Source organism: Nerophis ophidion, linkage group LG05 (genome assembly GCF_033978795.1).
Source record: "Nerophis ophidion isolate RoL-2023_Sa linkage group LG05, RoL_Noph_v1.0, whole genome shotgun sequence".
In the NCBI taxonomy this organism is placed as follows: domain Eukaryota; kingdom Metazoa; phylum Chordata; class Actinopteri; order Syngnathiformes; family Syngnathidae; genus Nerophis; species Nerophis ophidion.
Window position 1 is genome coordinate 35,033,032 of NC_084615.1, and position 23,675 is coordinate 35,056,706.

A 23,675-nucleotide genomic window follows, 5' to 3' on the forward strand; every position below is an offset into this window, starting at 1 on the left:
CGGAGAGGGGAGGGGGAGAGGGGGGCTTTGGTGCTAGCGGGGTGTTTAATATAGCCAAGAGTCATGGAGGCATTGGAATTCTGGGTAATTCTTATGTTGCGTTTATAATGTGTTATAGAGCCAATGTTCTCCAGAAACGTGTTTGGTGTGGGTTCACAGAGTGTGGCACATATTAGTAAAAGTGTTAAAGTTGTTTGATATCACAACCATCAGTGTTTATACATAGTAAAAGCAAAACAAAAACTTCTCCGCCATTTTGGATATGATGACAGGGGAAGCGTCACTCGTGACATCACGACTTTGACCCTGCGGTAAAAATAAGCATGCGCTAATAAATTTGGGGAGCGTGTTTGACCCGGCAGTAATTCAAGGCAGGCGCATGTTACATGCCCGCGTCTATTCAAGGAAATACGGTATATATATATATTTTTTGAACAGAATAAAATAAGAACATTTCTCCATCAATCCATTTTCTGCTGCTTATTCCCTTTGGGGTGACAGGGGGCGCTGGAGCCTATCTAAGTTACAATCGGGCGGAAGGCGGGTACACCCTGGACAAGTCGCCACCTCATCACAGAGCCAACACAGATAGACAGACAACATTCACACTCACATTCACACACTAGGGGCAATTTAGTGTTGCCAATCAAACTATCCCCAGGTGCATGTCTTTGGAAGTGGGAGGAACCCACGCAGTCACCGGGAGGACATCCAAACTCCACACAGAAAGATCCCGAGCGCAGGATCGAACCCAGGACTTTCCTATTGTGAGGCAGACGCACTAACCCCTTCACCACTGTGCTATTTTTTTTATCTGATTGTCTGTAAGGCAGTTGGACACATAACAGGTAATAAGCTTTGTGGGCAACTCAACTGTAAAAAAAAAAAAAAAAGTTATAAGGTCAACAAAAAATACATATTTTGTATCATTTGATTTATACGGAGCCCCTAAAGGGACATGGGGATTTTTTTTTTTTTAGACATGTATCTCGTGCGCACGAGAAACTATCTCGTGGCCACGAGAAACTATCTCGTGGCCACGAGAAAGTTTCTCGTGGCCACGAGAAACTTTCTATAAAAAAAATAAAAACTTCTTTTTTTTTTTTTTTTGGAATAAAAAGTTTCTCGTGCGCACGAGATAGTTTCTCGTGGCCACGAGATAGTTTCTCGTGGCCACGAGATAGTTTCTCGTGCGCACGAGATAGTTTCTCGTGCGCACGAGAAAGCATTGGATGCGTGCGTGTGGTTTGAGGTGTGTGTTAAAATGGCAGTTCAGGAGTTAATTCGGCTGTATTTCCAACTCGGACTTCATTGTAAGGACATTGCTGCTTTGCTTGCAAGTCGTCATCGGTATATTGTGTCTGAAAGACATTTAAAACGAATTATGAAGGCATGTAGTCTGTTTCGGCGCAAAGGATACACCTCTTTGGATCGCGTGGTAGATTTCATTCAGCAGCAGTTACAAACAAGTGGCCTGCTGTGTGGATATAGGTGGATGTATACTAAATGCAAGGAGGATGGATTACACGTAAAGAAAGAAGAAGTACGCTTAATTCTTAAAGAACTTGACCCGAGGGGTGTTGAACTCAGAGCAAGGAGACGGCTCCATCGTCGCAACTATTTCGCAAAAGGGCCCAATTATATTTGGCACTTTGACTCTTATGACAAACTGAAACCATTTGGTATCTGTATAAACGGCTGTATTGACGGATTCTCCCGGAAAATTATCTGGATGAATGCATTTACGACCAGCAGTGACCCAAAAATCATTGGAGGCTACTATATGGAGGCAGTGAAGAAATTTGGTGGTTGTCCGAGGATTGTCAGAGGCGATCGGGGCACTGAAAATGTTAAAGTCAGAGACTTTCAGCGTTTTCTCCGTCGCAACATTGATGACGGTTCTGGTATTGACAGCTACATCGAAGGGGCAAGCACAGCAAATCAGCGCATAGAGAGTTGGTGGGGTTTCCTCAGAAGAGAATCAATGGAGTTCTATATCTCTATGTTCACTGACCTGAAGGACCGTGGTTTGTTCGGTGGCACATACTTGGACCGAGGTCTAATTCAGTTCTGCTTTATGAGCTTCATTCAGGTAAGCGACAATGCATTGTTTTATCTATTTTCTGATGTTTTTATTGACTGGCATGCACACACATGTAATATAGCAAGTGCATCTCTTTTTTACAAGCGGGCTGCAGAGATGGAATGAATCAACAGTACAACAGTGCCATCTAATGGAAAAACTACTGAATTACATTTTCGTTTTTGTCTTTTAACATCCTTCCATGAGCAGACAGTGGGTGTGAATATTAGCACTTGTGTCTCATGTCTATGTGTCTTCTTAATTACTGTTATTGGTGTCCTACAATACCCTATTAATTCATCATCAGTGTCGGGGGGTTTGGTAGCCCTAATAACCCCCCCCCCCCCCCCCCCCCCCGTACAAGCATAGTGGGCAGCAAACTGTTTTTATTCATTTATGTTTATTAATTTATATATTTATATTTGGCCTTTTCCACTCATTTTCTCCTAACGTCATCAAAAACCTCAAGATTTAACATAATTTATTTGAAGTAATCTCATAACTAAATTAAAGAGCACATGATGAGAATAACAAATTGCATATTAATGTACTTTTCTTTCTCTCTGTACTGTTTTTCCAGGATGAATTAGACGAGACCATCAATGTGTGGGATGCACATGTCATCAGACCATCAAAGAATGACAGGGTGCCCAGTGGTCGCCCCGAATCATGTACATGTTCCCAGAACTCTACACAACTTGTGATTGCATTTCCCCAGTGGACAGAGCTGATGTACAGTTGTGTCAGAGTAACTGCACATTTCGACCAGCAGTGCCATGTGACACAGACATCTACAACATCTGCAACATTCTGATGGCAGAGTCACAGCTGCATCTTCCAGCTGATGCTTATCAGGCATTGGATTTGTACCTTCACTTGAGGAATGAGATAACATCAACTCTCTAATTTGAGATGGATTTTTATTCAGATTATTCAGAGCTACATGTCCACACTGACTACACTTGAACAGTGCTATGCCACAAACATTAAGAACATTTTGCAGCAAAACTGAGGTGCAAATAGGATTGATATGTCACTATATGCACACTGACTGCAAAGAGAAACAAGGCAGGACATGAAAGAGGAAATGAACAGAACTGAACAACCATTAGAAATGTATTGTACTTGCATTGAACATGAACTTGTTTGTTGAATGATGACATAAATTCTGAACATTATTCAGAATAACAATTGTATAAAAGATGCACATGAAAATGTAATAATTGTACAAAAAGGGACATTTACCTATGAGAACAGACCCTGCTGACTTATCAAAATTATTAAACTGTCTTGTGGAAAAAAAACTGAATCTCAATGTACTAACAATTTACAGAAAAAAATAAGAAAATAAAACAATTTTAAAAATGTAAACGGTCTCTGTTTTAATAAGAACAATAAATGAAAATCTGTAGAAACAGTTTTGCATCAGACAAATGCAAAACTCAGTGTAGAAGATAGATGTGCTTTCCATTCACTACATAATATCCATTGTGAAGCAGTCACCAGACAAGACATTATCAAATTCTTTGCGAAACTCAGGGTATGTGATGTAAGTGCATGGTAACTCAAGAACTGCTCCACATGTGTGTGCTACAGGCCTGCGACTTAAACCACACAATGTGTTAAAAATGACTTCAATTGTGTCTTTGCACAGCACAGTAGATCCTGTGCAGAAGCGTAAGAAAATCTCCAATTTTCTTTGGTCGATGCTTCTCACATACCGTAGCAGGTGGTTAAGAGCAGTCTGCTCTTGTGGATTTAGGCTTTCAAGTGATGATTTTATCATCTGGGCCACTTTCTTGTTAGTTGGCCTCTTAGATTCATATATCTCCATTATGTTGTCTGTGGTTATGAGCGTTGGCATAGCATTATGAACACTGGAGTGGAAACAGTCAATTATAAACTTTGGCTCTTGAAGAAGAGCTTTGTGGGCCATTGTTAAAATAGCAGCCCGTAAATTATTTTTAGGGGGCAGGCAGTGTGATCCCATTCTGGAGAAGACATCAAGTAAGTCCTCCTCAACAGTTTCATCAATGGTACCCTGTAGTGCTTTTTCAAGCGACACACGCTCATTTTCTGAAAGAAATCTGGCAAATGACATCATTAATAGTTCTTCATCCACTGAGCTAACTCCTTTACAACAGGCAAGAACAAAGGCTGGTGACAGTCTGATTGGTAGGATTTTGTGGTCCAGGTATCCTTTCAACCACACTCTTCCGAGCGCTTGCCATTTCTTCTCAGAATAGTCTGGTCGTAGCCTGGGTACTCGTTCATCTTCCCCCTCACACTGGTCCAAGAAGTGGTCCCAGAATGCGGAGTACGCCTCTCTTGACACACCATCACTGTCCATAGCTTTCTCATTTGTAAACTCCATTCTTAGACGAGCATTCAGTACTTTTGGATCCATGAAGACATTAAGGACATCATCAACTATGTTTACTCGTCTTAATTTCAAAATAAGGATTTCTTTGTCAAATGGATCTGGTGATGCTGGAAGACAGCTTGATGATACAGGACCATCATTGAATGTGGAATGCTGCAAGATATTTTAAAAAGGTAATTAAGTGTGATTATTGATTGATTAATCCTTTTGTGAACAGAAAAGAATCAAAGATTTTGACAATCAATGTATCAAATAGCATGCAAAAATGGTGATAATGTTGTGGTTTTAAATTTTCCGCTTTTCTATTTCATACAACGATGCATTAAATTACAAATGAGTTTTGGAATGGTTGGATGAAACATGAATCTAAAAACATATGCTTAGGATGAAAGATCTTCGGATGGTAATGTTACAGTTTTTGTACATTTTAAAAATGTAAAATGTAACAATTTTACAGGACTGTAAGACGTTAGTGCTACATTGTACCTGCATGCTGCTCAAGTCATGTGGATTCCAGGGAAGTGTGGTGTCTTGAGAATCACTATCATCACCAACAATGGGTCCAAACTTCACTTCAGAGTCCTCAAGAGATTGTTGAATGGCAGGATTAAGAGGGGAATCTGAGACATCACTTAACAACTGGTCTGCATCTTGACTTGGCACAGCCGTTAAACAGTCATCTTCAGATCCATGCCTTCTTGTTGACTGCTGAGTATGACTGCCAACATCCTCAGTAGGTTGTGTATGCAGGAGCTCTGTGTTACCCATCTCAGGAGTTGCTGATCTTGACTGGCTGATTGTCTCTCTTCTCTATTGATCATTTCATATAAAAAACAAGAAAACAAACAAATGTATTATCCATCCATCTATCCATTTTCTACCGCTTATTCCCTTTAGGGTGGCGGGGGGCGCTGGTGCCTACTCAGCTACAATTGGGCGGAAGGCAGGGTACACCCTGGATAAGTCACCACCTCATCGCAGGGCCAACACAGATAGACAGACAACATTCACACTCACATTCACACACTAGGGACCATTTAGGGTTGCCAATCAACCTATCATATTATCTATAGTTTGAATAATCTCATCCAAGCTGCCGGGTACTCCGGCTTCCTCCCACTTCCAAAGACATGCACCTGGGGATAGGTTGATTGGCAACACTAAATTGGCCCTAGTGTGTGAATGTGAATGTTGTCTGTCTATCTGTGATGAGGTGGCAACTTGTCCAGGGTGTACCCCACCTTCCGCCCAAATGCAGCTGATAGGCACCAGCAACCCCCGCTATCCCAAAAGGGACAAGCGGTAGAAAATGGATGGATGGATGGAAGCTGCTATATATATTCATGTGACTATAACACTCTGCACCTGAGTAAATTATTTGGTGTATGCATTTTTAATTAATGTAGGATAACATTTAAAGCATTCACAGACTTCCATCTTAACTGCAGATTTAAAACTAAAACTATAAATTATGGTTTCTTAAAGGCCATTTCTGTGCCCTCATATATTTCACCTGTGATTTATAATAGACATAGCTCCTGTGTCATGCAGATTTAATTTAAATGACACTACAGGAAACTATAACTATAAAAATATGTTTGAATTTTAATGAATACTGAACATTTTGGTACAATAAAATCTTCAGACAACACAAGTTCAGTACTGTTTAGCAAAGACTGGTTCCATAAAAATGCAATACGAGTGCTTACTTGTTCATGGTTTTGCTGCATTGAGCCACTTGGAGATAGATCTAAATCAGAGGAGCTCTCTGGATGATCCACTTCATTGAGTCTCCTGGTCTTGTTCCTCAAGGATCGTGTCTTCATTGTCCTAGACCTAGCCTATAAAACGGTGAGCAGCAAATTGTGAGCAGCACATTGTGAGCTTATACAGACTTGACATAGAAATAAGACACTAGATTTATCCTAAAAAAAAAAAGACATCTGTGAAAGTACAGATCACATTGAATAAGACCACAGGTAAGAAAGCAAACGTGAATATCAACATCATATCCGTCATATAAGACAGGTGTGGTACACAACCATAATCAGTATTGGCGCTAGGAATTTTCAAAATGGGGCCCCACACTAAATTTTGGGGGTTCCACTTTTTTGTAAGCTTTTTAAAACAAATGATAAATGTATGCATTATCCTGTTACATCTCACATTCTGTACTGTGTTTTGGAAAAAGGTTGTTATCGACGTTACTTAATCCATTAAACAAATAATACAAAAGAAAACACATTTTAATGCATATGTAAATGTCTTCAGTTATAAACATTCATTCACATTCTTCTTTCCTTCATGGATTCTAACTTAATTTGTTTCTGTATTATTATTTAATAAGTGGTAGGTGTATTTATTTCAGTATAAAAGTGTAAACACTTTTTTGCTTGGGTCATGAAATGATGATAATGGTGTGCCAGGGCATACATACATTTTCGTTTGTTTGTTTTATACCCTTTTTGTCAAACAAAACTATGTTTTTTTGTGGCAAACAAACATCCATCCATCCATCCATTTTCTACTGCTTGTCCCTTTCCGGATCACAGGGGGTGCTGGAGCCTATCTCAGCTGCCTAGGATAGTTCAATAATTCATAAAAACATACATTTTCATTCAATTTTATATTTTTATTTTATATGGGACGGCGTGGCGCAGTGGGAGAGTGGCCGTGCGCAACCCGAGGGTCCCTGGTTCAAATCCCACCTAGTACCAACCTCGTCATGTCCGTTGTGTCCTGAGCAAGACACTTCACCCTTGCTCCTGATGGGTGCTGGTTGGCGCCTTGCATGGCAGCTCCCTCCATCAGTGTGTGGATGTGTGTGTGAATGGGTAAATGTGCAAGTAGTGTCAAAGCGCTTTGAGTACCTTGAAGGTAGAAAAGCGCTATACAAGTACAACCCATTTATTTATTTATTAATATTATGTTTTGAGCAATGACAGTTTTAAAGAAAAAACAGCTTTGTTTTATTAGTCAACAGTGCACCTTTTTCTAAATTACATTTCACCTCTAAACTTTTTCATTCCACTTTTGTTATTTTTTGTTTATTTTATTAGTATTTTTAGAATGTGACGTGGGCCTTTAAAACATTAGCTGTGGGCCGCAAATGGCCTGCGGGGCACACTTTTGACACCCCTGCTAGAGATAATAAAACATTAAATCTGATAAGTCTGTGGATAAAAAGCAGAGCCTGGCGACGCATGCAATCAATATAAATGGAATACCTACAGTAATCTATGTATTGATATCACAAATGTGGCAGAGGATAATTACCTTCAGCGGCGTTTTCTGTGTTGGCTCCATGTCCGATGATTCATCAGAGAGAAGTAGAATGTTGTTAGACTTGGTGGCTGTGTAGACGCCTAGCATTTTTAGTTTAGTCTGTTCGTACAGCTGGCCCACAGTGACTTCACGGGGCACAGGACTGTGACTGTAATCACAAATGTCAAACTCGAAGTCTTCTATCAGTCCTTTTGATGAATGCCCATTTGCAAAAAACAAGCATTTGCCTGTCTCCAACAGTTCACCCATAGTCACTGATTTCTGGACCGACAGATTCCGTGTTCCTCCTCCTTTTCTCGTTCTAACCTGGTGATACATTCCACTCTCAAAGTGGAGCCATCCCATTTCAACCCGCCGGGTGATTTTGGCTGCATTTTTTTGGCCAGTAGCGGTGCCTTGTACAGTATTAGGAGTTCTTAACCTGTCTCTTAATTTCTGCATGAGGGAGGACTTCACTGTCTCGGCTCCACCCGACTCTTCGTTTGTCACAGTTCTTTGACGGCAAAATGCTCTGAGCGCAAGTCGATCCCCATATCTTTCGATATACTTGCTTAACTCCTTATCTGTCATAATGCCTATGACATTGGTGTCGATCTGTAAAAAGCAAAACGTTTGCTAAATGGTATTTCCTACAGTAAAATAGCAACATTAAAAGTAGGCTATTTCTTACTTTATATAAAAGTTAATAAGTTTCCTCACCTTGTCTTCTTTTAGTTTGTTGATGACACTTTCAGGTATATTCCGCATTTGAAGGAACATGAATAAATCTACAGCAGCCATCTTTGTTTAATAACAGGTATCAAAACTGCTGAGCAACGGGAGATTATGGGCGAGGGAACGTCTTTGTTGGAAATAGAGCCGCATAAACTCCTAAACTGCCATTTTAAAACACACCTCAAACCACGTGCACGCATCCAATGCTTTCTCGTGCGCACGAGAAACTTTCTCGTGGCCACGAGATAGTTTTTATTTAAAAACATTTTTTTTAATTTTTTTAAATAAAAAGTTTCTCGTGGCCATGAGAAACTTTCTCGTGGCCACGAGATAGTTTCTCGTGCGCACGAGATACATGTCTAAAAAAAAAAAAAATCCCCATGTCCCTTTAGGGGCTCCGTAGATTTATTACATTTATATACATATTTTCAATTTGAATACTTTGGATGTATTGTTCTTAGAGCAGATTACCAACACTACAATAACATATTTTTAGAAGCATTTTACCCTTTAATGTAAAGACAGACATTATTATAGATTTTGCAGGTGTACCCAATAAGAGCAGTGGTTCTCAAATGGGGGTACGCGTACCCCTGGGGGTACTTGAAGGTATGCCAAGGGGTACGTGAGATTCAAAAATCCTTTATAAATATCTTTATTGAATAATACTTCAACAAAATCTGAAAAGAAATGAACATGCAATATTCAGTGTTGACAGCTAGATTTTTTGTGGACATGTTCTATAAATATTGATTTTAAATATTAAATTTTTTGTGAAGAAACATTTAGAATTAAGTTCATGAATCCAGATGGATCTCTATTACAATCCCCAAAGAGGGCACTTTAAGTTGATGATTACTTCTATGTGTAAAAATCTTTATTTATAATTGAATCACTTGTTTATTAATCAACAAGTTTTTAGTTATTTTTATATATTTTTTTCCAAATAGTTCAAGAAAGACCACTACAAATGAGCAATATTTTGCACTGTTATACAATTAAATAAATCACAATTGATGACATAGTGCTGTATTTTACTTCTTTATCTCTTTTTTTCACACCAAAAAAGATTTCCTCTAATTATGGGGTACTTGAATTAAAAAATTGTTCACAGGGGGTACATCACTGAAAAAAGGTTGAGAACCACTCTGTTAGAGCGTCCAATAGTTGCCTTGTGACTTGGCTACATTCCGGTTTATTTCAGTCAGAGTCATTTAGCAAAATATCTCCATCACACCAATTGCACTAAGGAAGGAAGTTTGCTTGAGGGCTTGACTTGGCGCGACATACCTGGACAGAGCAGGTCGGAATGTGGACACATTCTGTTCTCGTCAAGCCAAACATTGCACAAGCCAAGAATGTGGGTTGGTGAGCAGTCATGAGATGACGAACTCCAAGCAAAGGTGAAATTACCTTTTTTTTTTCTTTGTTGAAATTATTATTATCCGCATTCTTATGTCCCGTGCCCTCTTTCTTTGTTGTCTCCCGCCCAATCATCAGCGCTGTCGCTCCCTCCATCTGACCTTTTCAGCGATACAGTCTTAAACGGGTGATTGACAGGAATGAACCCAGGGGAAATGAAACCAAACAAATGAATGGATAGGAGTCTGGGGGGACGCAGAGTGAAGGGCATTTTATCATATCGTCTCATCATGATGCTCAACTAATTCTCTATTGCACTTTGGAAATGTCTTACTTTATTCAGAAAACAATGAACCCAAGCAGAAAATAGGAACTAGGTATTTTTCAAATACAGTGGTTCCATATCCCGAGAGTTCCCTAATTTGAGGGTTTTGAGATCAAAAATCTCTCGGCTAATTGGTATGCTTTAAGTTGCAAGCAAAACATTTGAGTTACAAAAATCTCCTTGATTAGTTGGCATAGCGAACGTCACAGTGAAACGTGTTAGTTTGGCCCAAAACATCAGGTCTTACTTGCTAGCATTAGCAAATTGCTCGAAATTGAAATAACTTGGTTTTCCAAGTGGAAGAAAGTGAATGCGAAGGACAGTGCTAAGGAGAAGGAGTACCGTAGATGGAATTCCTTGAATCCGAAAAAGAATATGACGGACATTGTTGCCAACTTGGCAACGCATTTGGAGAGCATCAGTGGTATTCTCCACCATACTGAGGCAGAATGAGTCTAATGCCGGACAAAGATGTTAAAATAATATTCAATCGATGGACATTTATCCATGAAAATATGGAAAAGCTGCTTTTGGTGTGTTTGACGGATATAAGCTGGAAGGAGATACCATAGAAGTCTGTTCTCCAAGTTAAATGCTGTAAATGTATATTACTTCATAAAACTACTACTGCACTAGTAAATTGCATTGTATTGTTTTTATACAATATTTCTGATCTTTAAGCTTGTTTTTCCTATTAAAAGGCATGTTACTTGTCAAAATAGTGAGGTTTTGTGGCGCATGAGCACTCATTAAACCAATTTGCGTTTATTTAAATGGGTGACGTTGGATTGAGATACAGGTGGTTTGAGTTAAGCGCTCTGTCACAGAACCAATCAACTCATAAGTTGATGTACTACTAAAGTAAGATTTTTTTTGTGTAATGTTGACGGGAAAACTATATTTTAGGTTACTAAAAAGCCTTTGGAAATGAGTTTCAAAAACACGAAGTCTATGAATGTGTATGCTTTAAAAATTGTGCACAGGTTTCTGTTATTTATAGAATTGTACTATATAAATACAGTTAAATACTGTATACATTATTTTTACTTCTATTTTTTTTAATTAAATCAACATAAAAAACACAAGATACATTTACAATTAATGCACCAACACCCCCCCAAAAACCTCACTCCCACTCATTTACAAAAAAGGGTTGTTTCTAAATATGTCCGATAATATCGAACTGCCCATATTATTGGCCGATAAATGCCTTAAAATGTGATATCGGAAATTATCGGTGTTGGTTTCAAAAAGTAAAATGTAAGACTTTTTAAAACGTCGCTGTACGGAGCGGTACATGGACGTAGGGAGAAGTACAGAGTGCCAATAAACCTTTAAGGCACTGCCTTTGCATGCCGGCCCAATCACATAATATCTACGGCTTTTCACACACACACACACACACACACACACACACACACACACACACACACACACACACACACACACACACACACACACACACACACACACACACACACACACACAGTGAATGCAACGCATACTTAGTCAACAGCCATACAGGTCAGACTGAGGGTGGCCGTATAAATCACTTTAACACTGTTCCAAATATGCACCACACTGTGAACCCACACTAAACAAGAATGACAAACACATTTAGGGAGAACATCTGCACCGTAACACGACATAAACACAACAGAACAAATTCCCAGAACCCCTTGCAGCACTAACTGTTTCGAGACACTACAATATACCAACCCCACCCACCTCAACCTCCTCATGCTCTCTCAGGGAGGGCATGTCCCAAATTCCATGCTGCTGTTTTGAGGCATGTTAAAAAAATAATGCACTTTGTAACTTCAATAATAAATACAGCAGTACCATGTTGGCATTTTTTTCCATAACTTGAGTTGATTTATTTTGGAAAACCTTTTTACATTGTTTAATGCAGCCAGCTGGGCATCACAACAAAATTTGGCATAATAATGTGTTAATTCCACGACTGTATATATTTCGGTATCAGTTGATATCGGAATCGGTAATTAAGGGTTGGGTAATATCGGATATCGACAAAAATGCCATTATCGGAAATCTTTAGTGGTTTCCTTCTGTTATTAATATTCTGGTTCCTACAATGTATATCAATACAGAAGCATTAATTACATTAATTTGCTGTACTGTATATTTATGTTTCATTGTATCTATTTTTATTAGTATAAATTATTTTAGAAAATATATACATTTTTTGTGCTATGTTTTAGATTAATTTAACATTTATTTTCATTTAATTTTATTGCAAATAGGTCTTGTGTATGTGTTATACGTCCTCTTTTCTTTGATGTTAGTCATTGTGCCTTTTTCAGAAAAGACTTTATTCAGGCTTCTGATTGGATAAATTGGCCTCACAACCTGTTGCATGTATTAATATTGTCAGTAATGATGGATATGTTTTGAAGCCAGAACAAAAGAAATACTGTATTGGTCATTCAAGAGTCAGGACCAAAAACTCCACGTAGCATAACGAGCCCTCCGACCATGTAGAGCAATCCCAACTTTGCCCTGCCTCCCAGGCCTGCATTGTCAGTCCTATTGTACCAGCTGCGAGATTCCAGTCTCTCCAGCAACAATGGGAAGCGGAGACATCAGAGGCGAAAATCCGAGCGATGCCACTGCGATAAGGAAGTCTGCAGGAGGTGCACTATTTACAGACAATGCTTTGTCCTACGGCATGCCAATCATTTCCCTTTTTGCCCTGATCGCTTGCTTTAGAGGTATGAACTCATTGTTTAGGTTTGTCCTTTTATGGGGGGCCTCAGCACACATGCTGTGATGACAAATAGGATCATATATGGCAATGACAGGCCGGAAAAGTACGTACCAGAGCTACTATTACTTCAAACATCGTCTATTGTTTTCTATCATACGATTATATGAAAGCTCAAAGTATTTCCAATAGTAGGACATATTGGATATGGTATAAAAAAAAAATACAATATTTCATTAATCTGCTTAGGGAGTATATACAGTATTTAGCATTATAGAACAGTAAATTATATGCCATTATTTCAAACATGCTGAACATCCTGTGAAAGCAAAAACGATACATATTATCATTATTATTTTCAAATTAAATAATTTGGCTATCTACAGTAATAAGTCAGAACATGCTTAAAGAGAATATGATAAAAGTTAAAAAAAAAAAAAAAGGACATTGTTGGCTTCTGCTTCTACTTTTTTTCCTCTTGAAGATGAACAACATAATTTTACTAAACAAATTAATGAGTAAACCTTAGGGGTGTGGGAAAAAATCGATTCGAATACGAATTGAATGCGTTATGCGATTCAGAATCGATTCTATTTTTTTTTTTAAATCTATGGGGGTTTTTTTTCTAATCAATCCAACAAACCACTACACAGCAATACCATAACAATGCAATCCAATTCCAAAACCAAACCTGACCCAGCAACACTCAGAACTGCAATAAACAGAGCAATTGAGGAGACACAAACACGACAAAGAACAAACCAAAAGTAGTGAAACAAAAATGAATATTATCAACAAGAGTGTCAATATTAGTTATAATTTCAGCATAGCAGTAATTAAAAAGCTCCCATTGACATTAGCATTAGACATTTATTAAAAAAAAAAAAAAAAGAACAATAGTGTCACAGTGGCTTACACTTGCATCGCATCTCATAAGCTTGACAACACACTGTGTCCAATGTTTTCACAAAGATAAAATAAGTCATATTTTTGGTTCGTTTAATAGTTAAAACAAATTTACATTATTGCAATCAGTTGATAAAACATTGTCCTTTACAATTATAAAAGCTTTTTTTTTTTTTTTTAAATCTACTACTCTGCTTGCATGTTGCAGACTGGGGTAGATCCTGCTGAAATACTATGTATTGAATGAAAACAGAATTGTTTTGAATCGGAAAAATATTGTTTTTTAATCGATAATCGAATCGAAAAAAATTGATATATTATCGAATTGTGACCCCAAGAATCGATATTGAATCGAACCGTGGGACACCTTTCTGGGGTAACGGGAGGTGCTGGATTCTATCTTAGCTGCATTCGGACGGAAGGCGGTTCACATCCTGGACAAGTCGCCACCTCATCACAGGGCCAACACAAATAGAGGGACAACATTCACACTCACAATGTTTTTTTTTCATTCAACAGTTGTCCATCAACATGCTGAAGAAATGCATAATTTTCCAGCGATTGTTGCATACGATTTTATGAAAAGAAAAGTCACATTTAAATTGTACCTCTTCTAATTAAAGTGCATTACTTTTGTGTACATGCTACTAATTTCTCGCTTTTCCTTTAATGCTACATGTTCCATCCATCCATTTTTTTCTACCGCTTGTCCCTTTCGGGGTTGCGAGGGGTGCTGGAGCCTATCTCAGCTGCATTCGGGCGGAAGGCGGGGTACACCCTGGACAAGTCGCCACCTCATCACAGGGCCAACACAGACAGACAGACATCATTCACATTCTCAATGGTTTGGTTTTATTCAACAGTTGTCCATCAGCATGTTGAAGAAATGCATAATTTTCTATTTTTTATGAAAGGAAAAGTCACATTTATATTGTAGCTCTTCTAATTAAAGTGCACTACTTTTGCATACATGCTACTAATTTCTCTCTTTTCCTTTAATGCTATATGTTCCATCCATCCATCTTCTACCGCTTGTCCCTTTTGGAAACGGGGGATGCTGGAGCCTATCAGCTGCACTCGGGCGGAAGGCTGAGTACACCCTGGACAAGTCACAACCTCGTCACGGGGCCAACACAGATGGACGGACAACATTCCCATTGACAATGGTTTGTTTTTATTCCACAGTTGTCCATCAACATGCTGAAGAAATGCATCATTTTAATTTTTTATGAAAGGAAAAGTCACATTTAAATTGTAGCTCTTCTAATTAAAGTGCATTACTTTTGCGTACATACTACAAATTTATTGCTTTTCCCTTAATGCTATATGTTCAATCCATCCATTTTCTACCGTTTGTCCCTTCTGGAGCAACGGGGGGTGCTGGATTCTATCTCAGCTGCATTCGGACAGAAGGCGGAGTACACCCTGGACAAGTCGCCACCTCATCACAGGGCCAACACAAATAGACAGACAACATTCACACTCACAATATTTTTTTTTATTCAACAGGTGTCCATCAACATGCTGAATAAATGCATAATTTTCCAGCGGTGGTTGCATACGATTTTATGAAAGGAAAAGTCACATTTATATTGTAGCTCTTCTAACTAAAGTGCACTACTTTTGCGTACATGCTACTAATTTCTCGCTTGTCCCTTAATGCTACATGTTAACTGCAGTCAAGTGTATTCATATTGTCTCCGCACTGACCTACGCTCACTTATTGTCTTGTCGTCGATGCCTGAAGCCCGCTTTGTCCCTTATTGTCCATTTCCTGCACAGCAGGGCAGCTGCTTCCTGTCTGGCGCCACAACGATGAGCAACCGCCGCCCGCCTTCAGCATTTCCAAAACAGCAGGGCTTGAGGAGGTGTGGTTAAAAAAGAGACATGACACCATGGATGAATTAGTAGAGTTTGAGTGACATTTTCAAACAACAGTGTGATACTTGCCCTGAGGAAGAGGGGAAGGAGTGGCCTGTGGAAATATAAACACAAATCCATCCATCCATCCATTTCTACCGCTTATTCCGTTTGGAGTCACGGGGGGCACTGGTGCCTATCTCAGCTACAATCAGGCGGAAGGCAGCGTACACCCTGGACAAGTCGGCACCTCATATATCGTAATGAATATTATACAGAAGACTGTACCTTATTATGTATGTGTACCTTGTTTAGCAACCATTTAACGCACCTCTCATCTTTTTTTATTGCCTCTGTCCAAGGCGCCTGTATCAGCGGGAAAGCCAGGAGAGAAGGAAGAAACACAGTATATCAAAGTCTGTTGTTTTTTTTACAGTGTAAGAGAGCTGGAGAGGCAGAAAGTGAGCAGGGGGCTCTGTGCATGGAAAAAAAAATAGAAAAAGATGAATAGAGAAAGAAGAGAGAGCGATGGAGATCCGACATGAAGGGAGTAACTGTGCATATAAAGAGCATTGAATATGATCCCCCAGTGGGTCTCCACAGGGAATGTGACCTGCTTCCTCTCCCGTCCATATATAACACATAGTCACATACTTTACCATTCACTACCGAGTCTTTATAGATGCTAATGTAAAATGATTCATCATATAAATGGGTGGATTATTTCCATCAAGAGCGTCCGACTTCAGCTGGGATAGGCTCCCATAGAAGGACAAGCGGTAAAAAATGGATGGGTCGAATGATGAATGGATGAAATTGAGAACTAAAGTATTTTACTTATATGGGCAATCCCCAAATCACAGAACTCAATTCAATTGATATTGTATTTTTCGGACTATATGTCACAGTTTTTTTCATACTTTGGCCGGGGGTGCGACATATACTCCAGAGTGACTTTTGTGTGAAATTATTAACACATTACCGTAAAATATCAAATAATATTATTTTTTTCTCATTCGCGGAAGAGACGAAGAAAATGTTAGCCATCGTCACACACACGTCAACCAATAAGAATTTGGCGGGGGATGGCCATAGTAGAAGTGTATTGTGGCTGATGGAATGCTAACTGCTATATGCTGCTGCCGTAGCTCATAAACTGGATCATTTCATCGTTGGCGGTAACTTAAAAAACTGAGAAGGGCTGAACAAAAATGGCATCGAAAAGGAAATCATGTACTGCAGATTACAAGCTGGAAGTAGTGAAATATGCAGCAGAAAACGACAAGAGAAAGCGGCGCATACCTTTGGAGTTGGTAGAGTATTTAAGAAGCGACATCGAAGAAGAAGATTTCATGGGATTTATCGATTAGGAGTGACAGATTGTTTGGTAAACGTATAGCATGTTCTATATGTTATAGTTATTTGAATGACTCTTACCATAATATGTTACGTTAACATACCAGGAACGTTCTCCGTTGGTTATTTATGTGTCATATAACGTACACTTATTCAACCTGTTGTTCACTATTCTTTATTTATTTTAAATTGCCTTTCAAATGTCTATTCTTGGTGTTGGATTTTATCAAATAAATTTCCCCCAAAAATGCGACTTGTAGTGTGTGAATGTGAGTGTGAATGTTGTCTGTCTATCTGTGTTGGCCCTGCGATGAGGTTGCGAGTTGTCCAGGGTGTACCCCGCCTTCCGCCTGATTGTAGCTGAGATAGGCACCAGCGCTCCCCGTGACCCCAAAGGGAATAAGCGGTAGAAAATGGATGGATGGATACTCCAGTGCGACGTATATATGTTTTTTTCCGTCTTTATTATGCATTTTCGGCCGGTGCGACGTATACTCACGACCTATAATCCGAAAAATTCAGTACAGTGTATGGTATTGTGCAAGGCCGCATAAAAGTCTGTCTTTGGCAAAAAACCAATTTTGCTAATAAGGAATAAAGGAAAACAAAAAAAAACTTGATCAATAATGCAATGTAATGTAGTAGTGTATCATTTTAGGATTTTGTACGAAAAGTACAATAAATACAAAAAGAAAAATGCACTGTAGTTTGTTTTTCAATGTAAACATTACTATCTCTTTATTGAAGACTGGAACACTCACATGTGAATGATATGAATACAGTCTATTATACAGCATTATTCACATGTGAATGACATAGGTGCGGTCTGTTGTGCAGCATTGTTCGCGTGTGAATAACAAAAATACAGTGAGTGTGAATGTTGTCTTTCTATTTGTGTTGGCCCTGCAATGAGGTGGCGACTTGTCCAGGGTGTACGCCGCCTTCTGCCCAATTGTAGCTGAGATAGGCGCCAGCCCCCGCGACCCCAAAAAGGGAATAAGCGGTAGTAAATGGATGGATGGATAAAACATTCAGAAATGTCATTGAGCGCTCCCCAAAAAGTATGACTTTCATTCTTATTATTTAGTGTTAAATTACTGCAATAATAATTTTCTAATTAGTATGTATTAAAGATATTTTCATTTTACTTTATAAATATATATTTTCTTTCTTTTTTTTTTTAATCAGTCATTCTTATGATCCTATTTTTTTGCTTACGAAGTAGTGTCAAGACAATTGTGAACTTTTATGCTAACAAATGTAGTTCCCTGACAAATAATTAATCATTACACCAACCAACGAAAAAAACAACTAACGTTTACAAAAAAAGTGGAGGAGTTCAAGTACCTCGGGGTCTTGTTCACGAGTGAGGGAAGAGTGGATCGTGAGATCGACAGGCAGATCGGTGCGGTGTCTGCAGTGATGTGGATATGATCAATCCGTTGTGGTAAAGAAGGAGCTGAGCTGGAAGACAAAGGTCTCAATATTTAGGTTGATCTATGTTCTTTGGGTTATGACCAAAAGGACAAGGTCACGGGTACAAGCAACCAAAATGAGTCTCTTCTGTCAGGTGGCGGGGCTTTGCCTTAGAGATAGGGTGAGAAGCTCTGTTCGAGAGAAGCTCAAAGTAAGGCCGATGAGGTTCCTCGACATTGAGAGGAGCCGGATGAGGTGGTTAGGGTTTCTGGTCAGGATGCCCCCCAGACGCCTGCCTAGGGAGGTGTTTTGGGCACAACCCACCGGTAGGAGGCCACGGGGAACACCCAGGCCACGTTGGGAAGACTATGTCTCCCGGTTGGCCTGGGAACGCCATGGGATCCCCCAGAAAGAGCTGGACAAAGTGGCTGGGGATAGGGATGTCTGGGCTTCGCTGCTTCGGTTGTTTCCCCTGCGAGCCGACTTACGATAAGCGGAAGAAGATGGATGGATGGAAACAATGTTTAGACATTACAATTATAAAGTGCATCCTGATAGTCTTCACAACGCTTCACTTTTTCCACATTTTGTTATGTAACAGTCTTGGAAAATGGAATACTTTCAATTTTGTCTTTAGAATTCAACAAACAATATCCTGTAATGAAAACTTGAAAAGTTTTTTCTTTAATCTAGCGACCTTTTTAAAACTATAAAACAAAAAAATCCCATGTACATAAGTATTCCCAACCTTTGCTTAATATTTTAAGGCGGCATAGCTTGGTTGGTAGAGTGGCCGTGTCAGCAACTTGAGGGTTGCAGGTTCGATTCCCGCTTCCACCATCCTAGTCACTGCCGTTGTGTCCTTGGGCAAGACACTTTACCCACCTGCTCCCAGTGCCACCCACACTGGTTTAAATGGAACTTGGATATTGGGTTTCACTATGTAAAGCGCTTTGAGTCACTAGTGAAGTGAAGTGAATTATATTTATATAGCGCATTTTCTCTAGAGAAAAAGCGCTATATAAATATAATTCCCTTCACTATTTTGTTGATTCACCGGTTTCACCTATTCTACCTTGCAGCACCTCTCAAACTCCATCAGGATTGGAAGCGTTGGTTTTAATTCAGGATGTCTCTGTACATTGTTGCATTCGTTTTCGTCTAGTCAGGGAAGGGACCAAGAACCTGATGGTCACTCTCAGAATATGGCATTCCTCTGTGGAGAGAGGAGAACCTTCCAGAAGGACAAGCATCTCTGCAGAAATCCACCAATCAGGCCTGTGTGGTAGAGTGGTGGATAAGGTACCGCAAAAAGCTTGTACAGTCAAAACAAATTGCATGATTGATCTAAGTGTGTGCATGATTGAGATTTGTTTTGTGATTAATCCCATGAGTTAACTTGTTAATTTTCACAGCCTTATTATGTATACAGTTTCTCCCCCTTCTTTGAAAGAAGCAGTATGTAATGTTTACAACACATTGTAAAGTCAGCGTCCTCTAGACATTCATGTAAAGGTTGCAAACAGCCCCTTTAAAGGAGAACTGCACTTTTTTTGGAATTGTGTCTATCGATCACAATCATTATGAGAGACAAAAACACGTCTGTTTTTTTTTACGATTTTAAAGATATAATGCTTGGAAGATGCCGCTAATGAGAGTCACCATTGTAGCCTTCAAAGCCTTTGAAATTAACTTAAAAATCCTGCAGCATTGTTTTATATACTTACACTTCCCTTTATTGTCATTCAAATTTGAACTTTACAGTACAGATAAGAACGAAATTTTGTTGCATTAGCTCGTTGTAGTGCAGGACAAAAGAGCAGTACATATAGTACTATACACACTGCAAGTCTAGATAAAATGTAGTAACAGACATGTTCATAACAGTATGTGATAAATACAATATTTACCGTATTTTAGTCATTTTAATCATTTCCGGGACTGATTTATTCCGCGCATTGATTTCTGTTTCAACAGCAGCGCATGTCTGACTTCTGGCAACATGTGTGTTCCTACTTCCAGAATCAAACATGAATGTGTTTTCTAATCATAGCAGACTTGGTAACAATTAAGGAAGACAACTGTTTTTGGACAAATGAGGATTCACAACCTTATACTTCCATCCATCAGTATTCTACAGCTTGTCCCTTTCGGGGTCATGAGGGGTGCTGGAGCCTATCTCAGCTGCCTTCGAGCGGAAGGCGGGGAACACCCTGGACAAGTCGCTACCTCATTGCAGGGCCAACACAGATAGACAGACAACATTCACACTCACATTCACACACTAGTGACCATTTAATGTAGCCAATCAACCTATCCCCAGGTGCATGTGTTTGGAGGTGGGAGGAAGCCGGAGTACCTGGACGGAAGCTACGCAGTGACGGGGAGAACATGCAAACTCCACACAGAAAGATCCCGAGCCCAGGATCGAACCCAGGACCTTTGTATTGTGAGGCACGCACTAACCCCTAATCCACTGTGCTGCATTTATATTTTTTACTTTTTGAAGCTAAATATACTGCTGCTTATAAAAGCCAGCACAAAGGAAGCGTGAGACGGAGCAGACGAAAGCAGGGAGAGGGAGATGAAAGCAAATTTGACTCTATAAATATGGAATTTGGAGACGAGGTATTTTGACATAAATGGATTGCCTACCCAAAATCAATAGGAAACGTCCATTGAGTGAGTCACTTTAATACACGCAGCACACCATACAGCTGTGTACAAACAAAACAGGAAATTTGGAAATTTGTTCATGTTTTTCAGGTGGCATATCACATTGCGTTGTGTATTACAAACCCAAAAGCGTTTCGTGTTGTAGTAGAAGCTGGCTTATATCTTGTTGTAGCTAGCTTTTACGGCTAATACCAAAGCATGCAGATAAATTGCTGTAATAGAAAAGAGTTCCTCAGTGTTCGTTCTTACATTGACGATGGTTATTATAAAGGTTACGGAACGTTAATGAAGTTTTGCTGATGGTTTTTGAATGCATTTTTAAAGTGATTTCGAGGGAGAATTGTTTGATCCCATTAGCTGCATTGCGAGCCACCGAGAACGAGCTGATTTTTATATTAAAAAATGGAAGAAAAAAAACTAAAAACTTTTTTCTTCTGGTCTCTTATGATTGTGAACGATAGGCAAAATGCCAAAAAAAAAGTGAAGTTCCCCTTTAAGGTAACAGATTCGGTTCCTACGTAAGCAAAACACACAATGTCATGAGTTTGTTATCATAAAATGATGTTACTATATTGCAATTATTACGACCAATTTACTTTGCAGTACCATAGCCCAGGTCCATTGTAAACCAAGTCTGGGTACAAGTCCACCACTCTAATTGAAGGACGCAGGTGTTTTTAAGTTCTTAGTGACCTTTTCCAACAAACATAAAACGAAAGCAAACAATTTGTCCTAATGGACTTGAGTTCACTTTGTTCCATCCTGCACTTAACTTCCTCTTTAGGGATATAAAAAATACAAAGTATATTTCCTGCGTGTGCCTCCTTTGAAGAGTGAACAAAAGAGGAGAGTTTCTGCCGAGGGAAAGAGAGAGATGTCACTGAATGTTTGAACGGTAAGTTTCAAAGCGGCAGACTCGCCACGCACACACACTTTTTAGAGTAACACGGAAAGACGTTCCACTCGGCCACATTGCAGGGAATATTAAACAAAAGAAAAGACTGTTAAAAAGAATATTTATGAGGAGGCGGCCAAAGGTCAGCGAGCAAACTCTCTCTAGAAACGGCTTTGTAAAGTTAGCAGAAAGCTAACATGATGAATATATAATACATTTGGCAACATCAGTTGTCATCAACCTGTGGAGGAAAAAAAGCTTGTTTTTAATAAAGCCAGACCATTTTAATAGTTATGTGTTTGTAAGTGTATGTACAAATAACAATAATTAGTAATTATATAAGTTAAGTTATAGTACCACACTTGATGTGGTGAAATCGGTCCTCTGCATTTGACCCATCTCCTTGTTCACCCCCTGGGAGGTGAGGGGGGCAGTGAGCAGCAGCGGTGGCCGCACCCGGGAATCATTTTGGTGATTTAACCCCCAATTCCAACCCTTTATGCCGAGTGCCAAGCAGAGAGGTAATGGGTCACATTTGTATAGTCTTTGGTATGACTCGGCCGGGGTTTGAACTCACGACCTACCTATCTCAGGGCGGACACTCTAACCAGGGTGTACGCCGCCTTCCCCCCCAATGCAGCTGAGATAGGCTCCAGCACCCCCCGCGACCCCAAAAGGGACAAGCGGTAGAAAAAGGATGGATGGATGGATGGATTATTTGAAGGACGATGTGCAGTTACATTAAAAAGATGGCTGGACAAGATTTAGCACCAGGCTAATTTCCATCCGTAGTCCTTTTATGGCACATTTAGCATCCACAATTATATTTACACAAGATTAAAATTGCATATGATTGAAATTATATAATGAAATGCAATTTAAAAAACAAGTGCAATACACAAAGAATGTGCAAGTTACAATATTTTAACAGCATCGATTAAAGTGCAGAAGTATATAATGTGCAACAGTTTCTTTTATCAAAATCCACATAACACAACATATAGTACAGTAGCGATCAGATGGTACCCACGAGGGTATCATCCAATAGCTATATACCCCATTGGTACTGCATACGTAAACAAGATGGCGTATTAGCTTGGTACTCTGGTGGACATCCCATGGTACTTGCAAGGGTATCATCTGATGGACAAATACCCGCCTGGTATCGTTAAAGGGGAACATTATCACCAGACCTATGTAAGCGTCAATATATACCTTGATGTTGCAGAAAAAAAGACCATATATTTTTTTTAACCGATTCCCGAACTCTAAATGGGTGAATTTTGGCGAAATAAACACCTATCTTTTATTCGCTCTCGGAGCGATGACATCACAAAGTGACGTCACATAGGTAGTCAACCGCCATTTTTCAAACACATTACAAAAATCGAGTCAAATCAGCTCTGTTGTTTTCCGTTTTTTCGACTGTTTCCGTACCTTGGAGACATCATGCCTCGTCGGTGTGTTGTCGGAGGGTGTAACAATACGATCAGGGACGGATTCAAGTTGATTTACGTGGCGTGTGCATCGATTAGCACGGCTTGCTAATCGTTTGGTCTGCACATTTTACCGGCGATGTTACGACAGACATGGCACAGAGATGTATGGATATACTGCAACACTCGAAGCAGATTCATTTCCAATGATAAAGTCAACGAAATCAAAAAGGTGAGTTTTGTTGATGTTATT

General features: G+C 39.4%; 2 protein-coding genes and 1 long non-coding RNA gene across 3 annotated transcripts in view; 1 reads left to right on the plus strand and 2 right to left on the minus strand.

Moving 5' to 3' along the window:
- Positions 1-1,161: 1,161 nt before the first annotated feature.
- LOC133552985 (uncharacterized) lies at positions 1,162-3,454 on the plus strand. The gene is made up of 2 exons (XM_061900678.1): positions 1,162-2,092; positions 2,664-3,454. The coding sequence occupies exons 1-2, from the start codon at positions 1,265-1,267 to the stop codon at positions 2,895-2,897; spliced, it is 1,062 nt and encodes a 353-aa protein (XP_061756662.1). The 5' UTR covers positions 1,162-1,264; the 3' UTR covers positions 2,898-3,454.
- On the minus strand, positions 2,987-8,799 carry LOC133552984 (uncharacterized). The gene is made up of 5 exons (XM_061900677.1): positions 8,451-8,799; positions 7,743-8,345; positions 6,176-6,307; positions 4,953-5,276; positions 2,987-4,619 (listed from the first exon to the last, which is right to left on the minus strand). The coding sequence occupies exons 1-5, from the start codon at positions 8,529-8,531 to the stop codon at positions 3,558-3,560; spliced, it is 2,202 nt and encodes a 733-aa protein (XP_061756661.1). The 5' UTR covers positions 8,532-8,799; the 3' UTR covers positions 2,987-3,557.
- A 6,460-nt stretch (positions 8,800-15,259) lies between these two features.
- The window catches only part of LOC133552356 (uncharacterized), a 34,288-nt gene continuing 25,872 nt past the window's right edge, over positions 15,260-23,675 (minus strand). The window contains exon 4 of the long non-coding RNA XR_009806677.1: positions 15,260-18,463. This is a non-coding gene — a long non-coding RNA (uncharacterized LOC133552356). The remainder of the gene's footprint in view (positions 18,464-23,675) is intronic.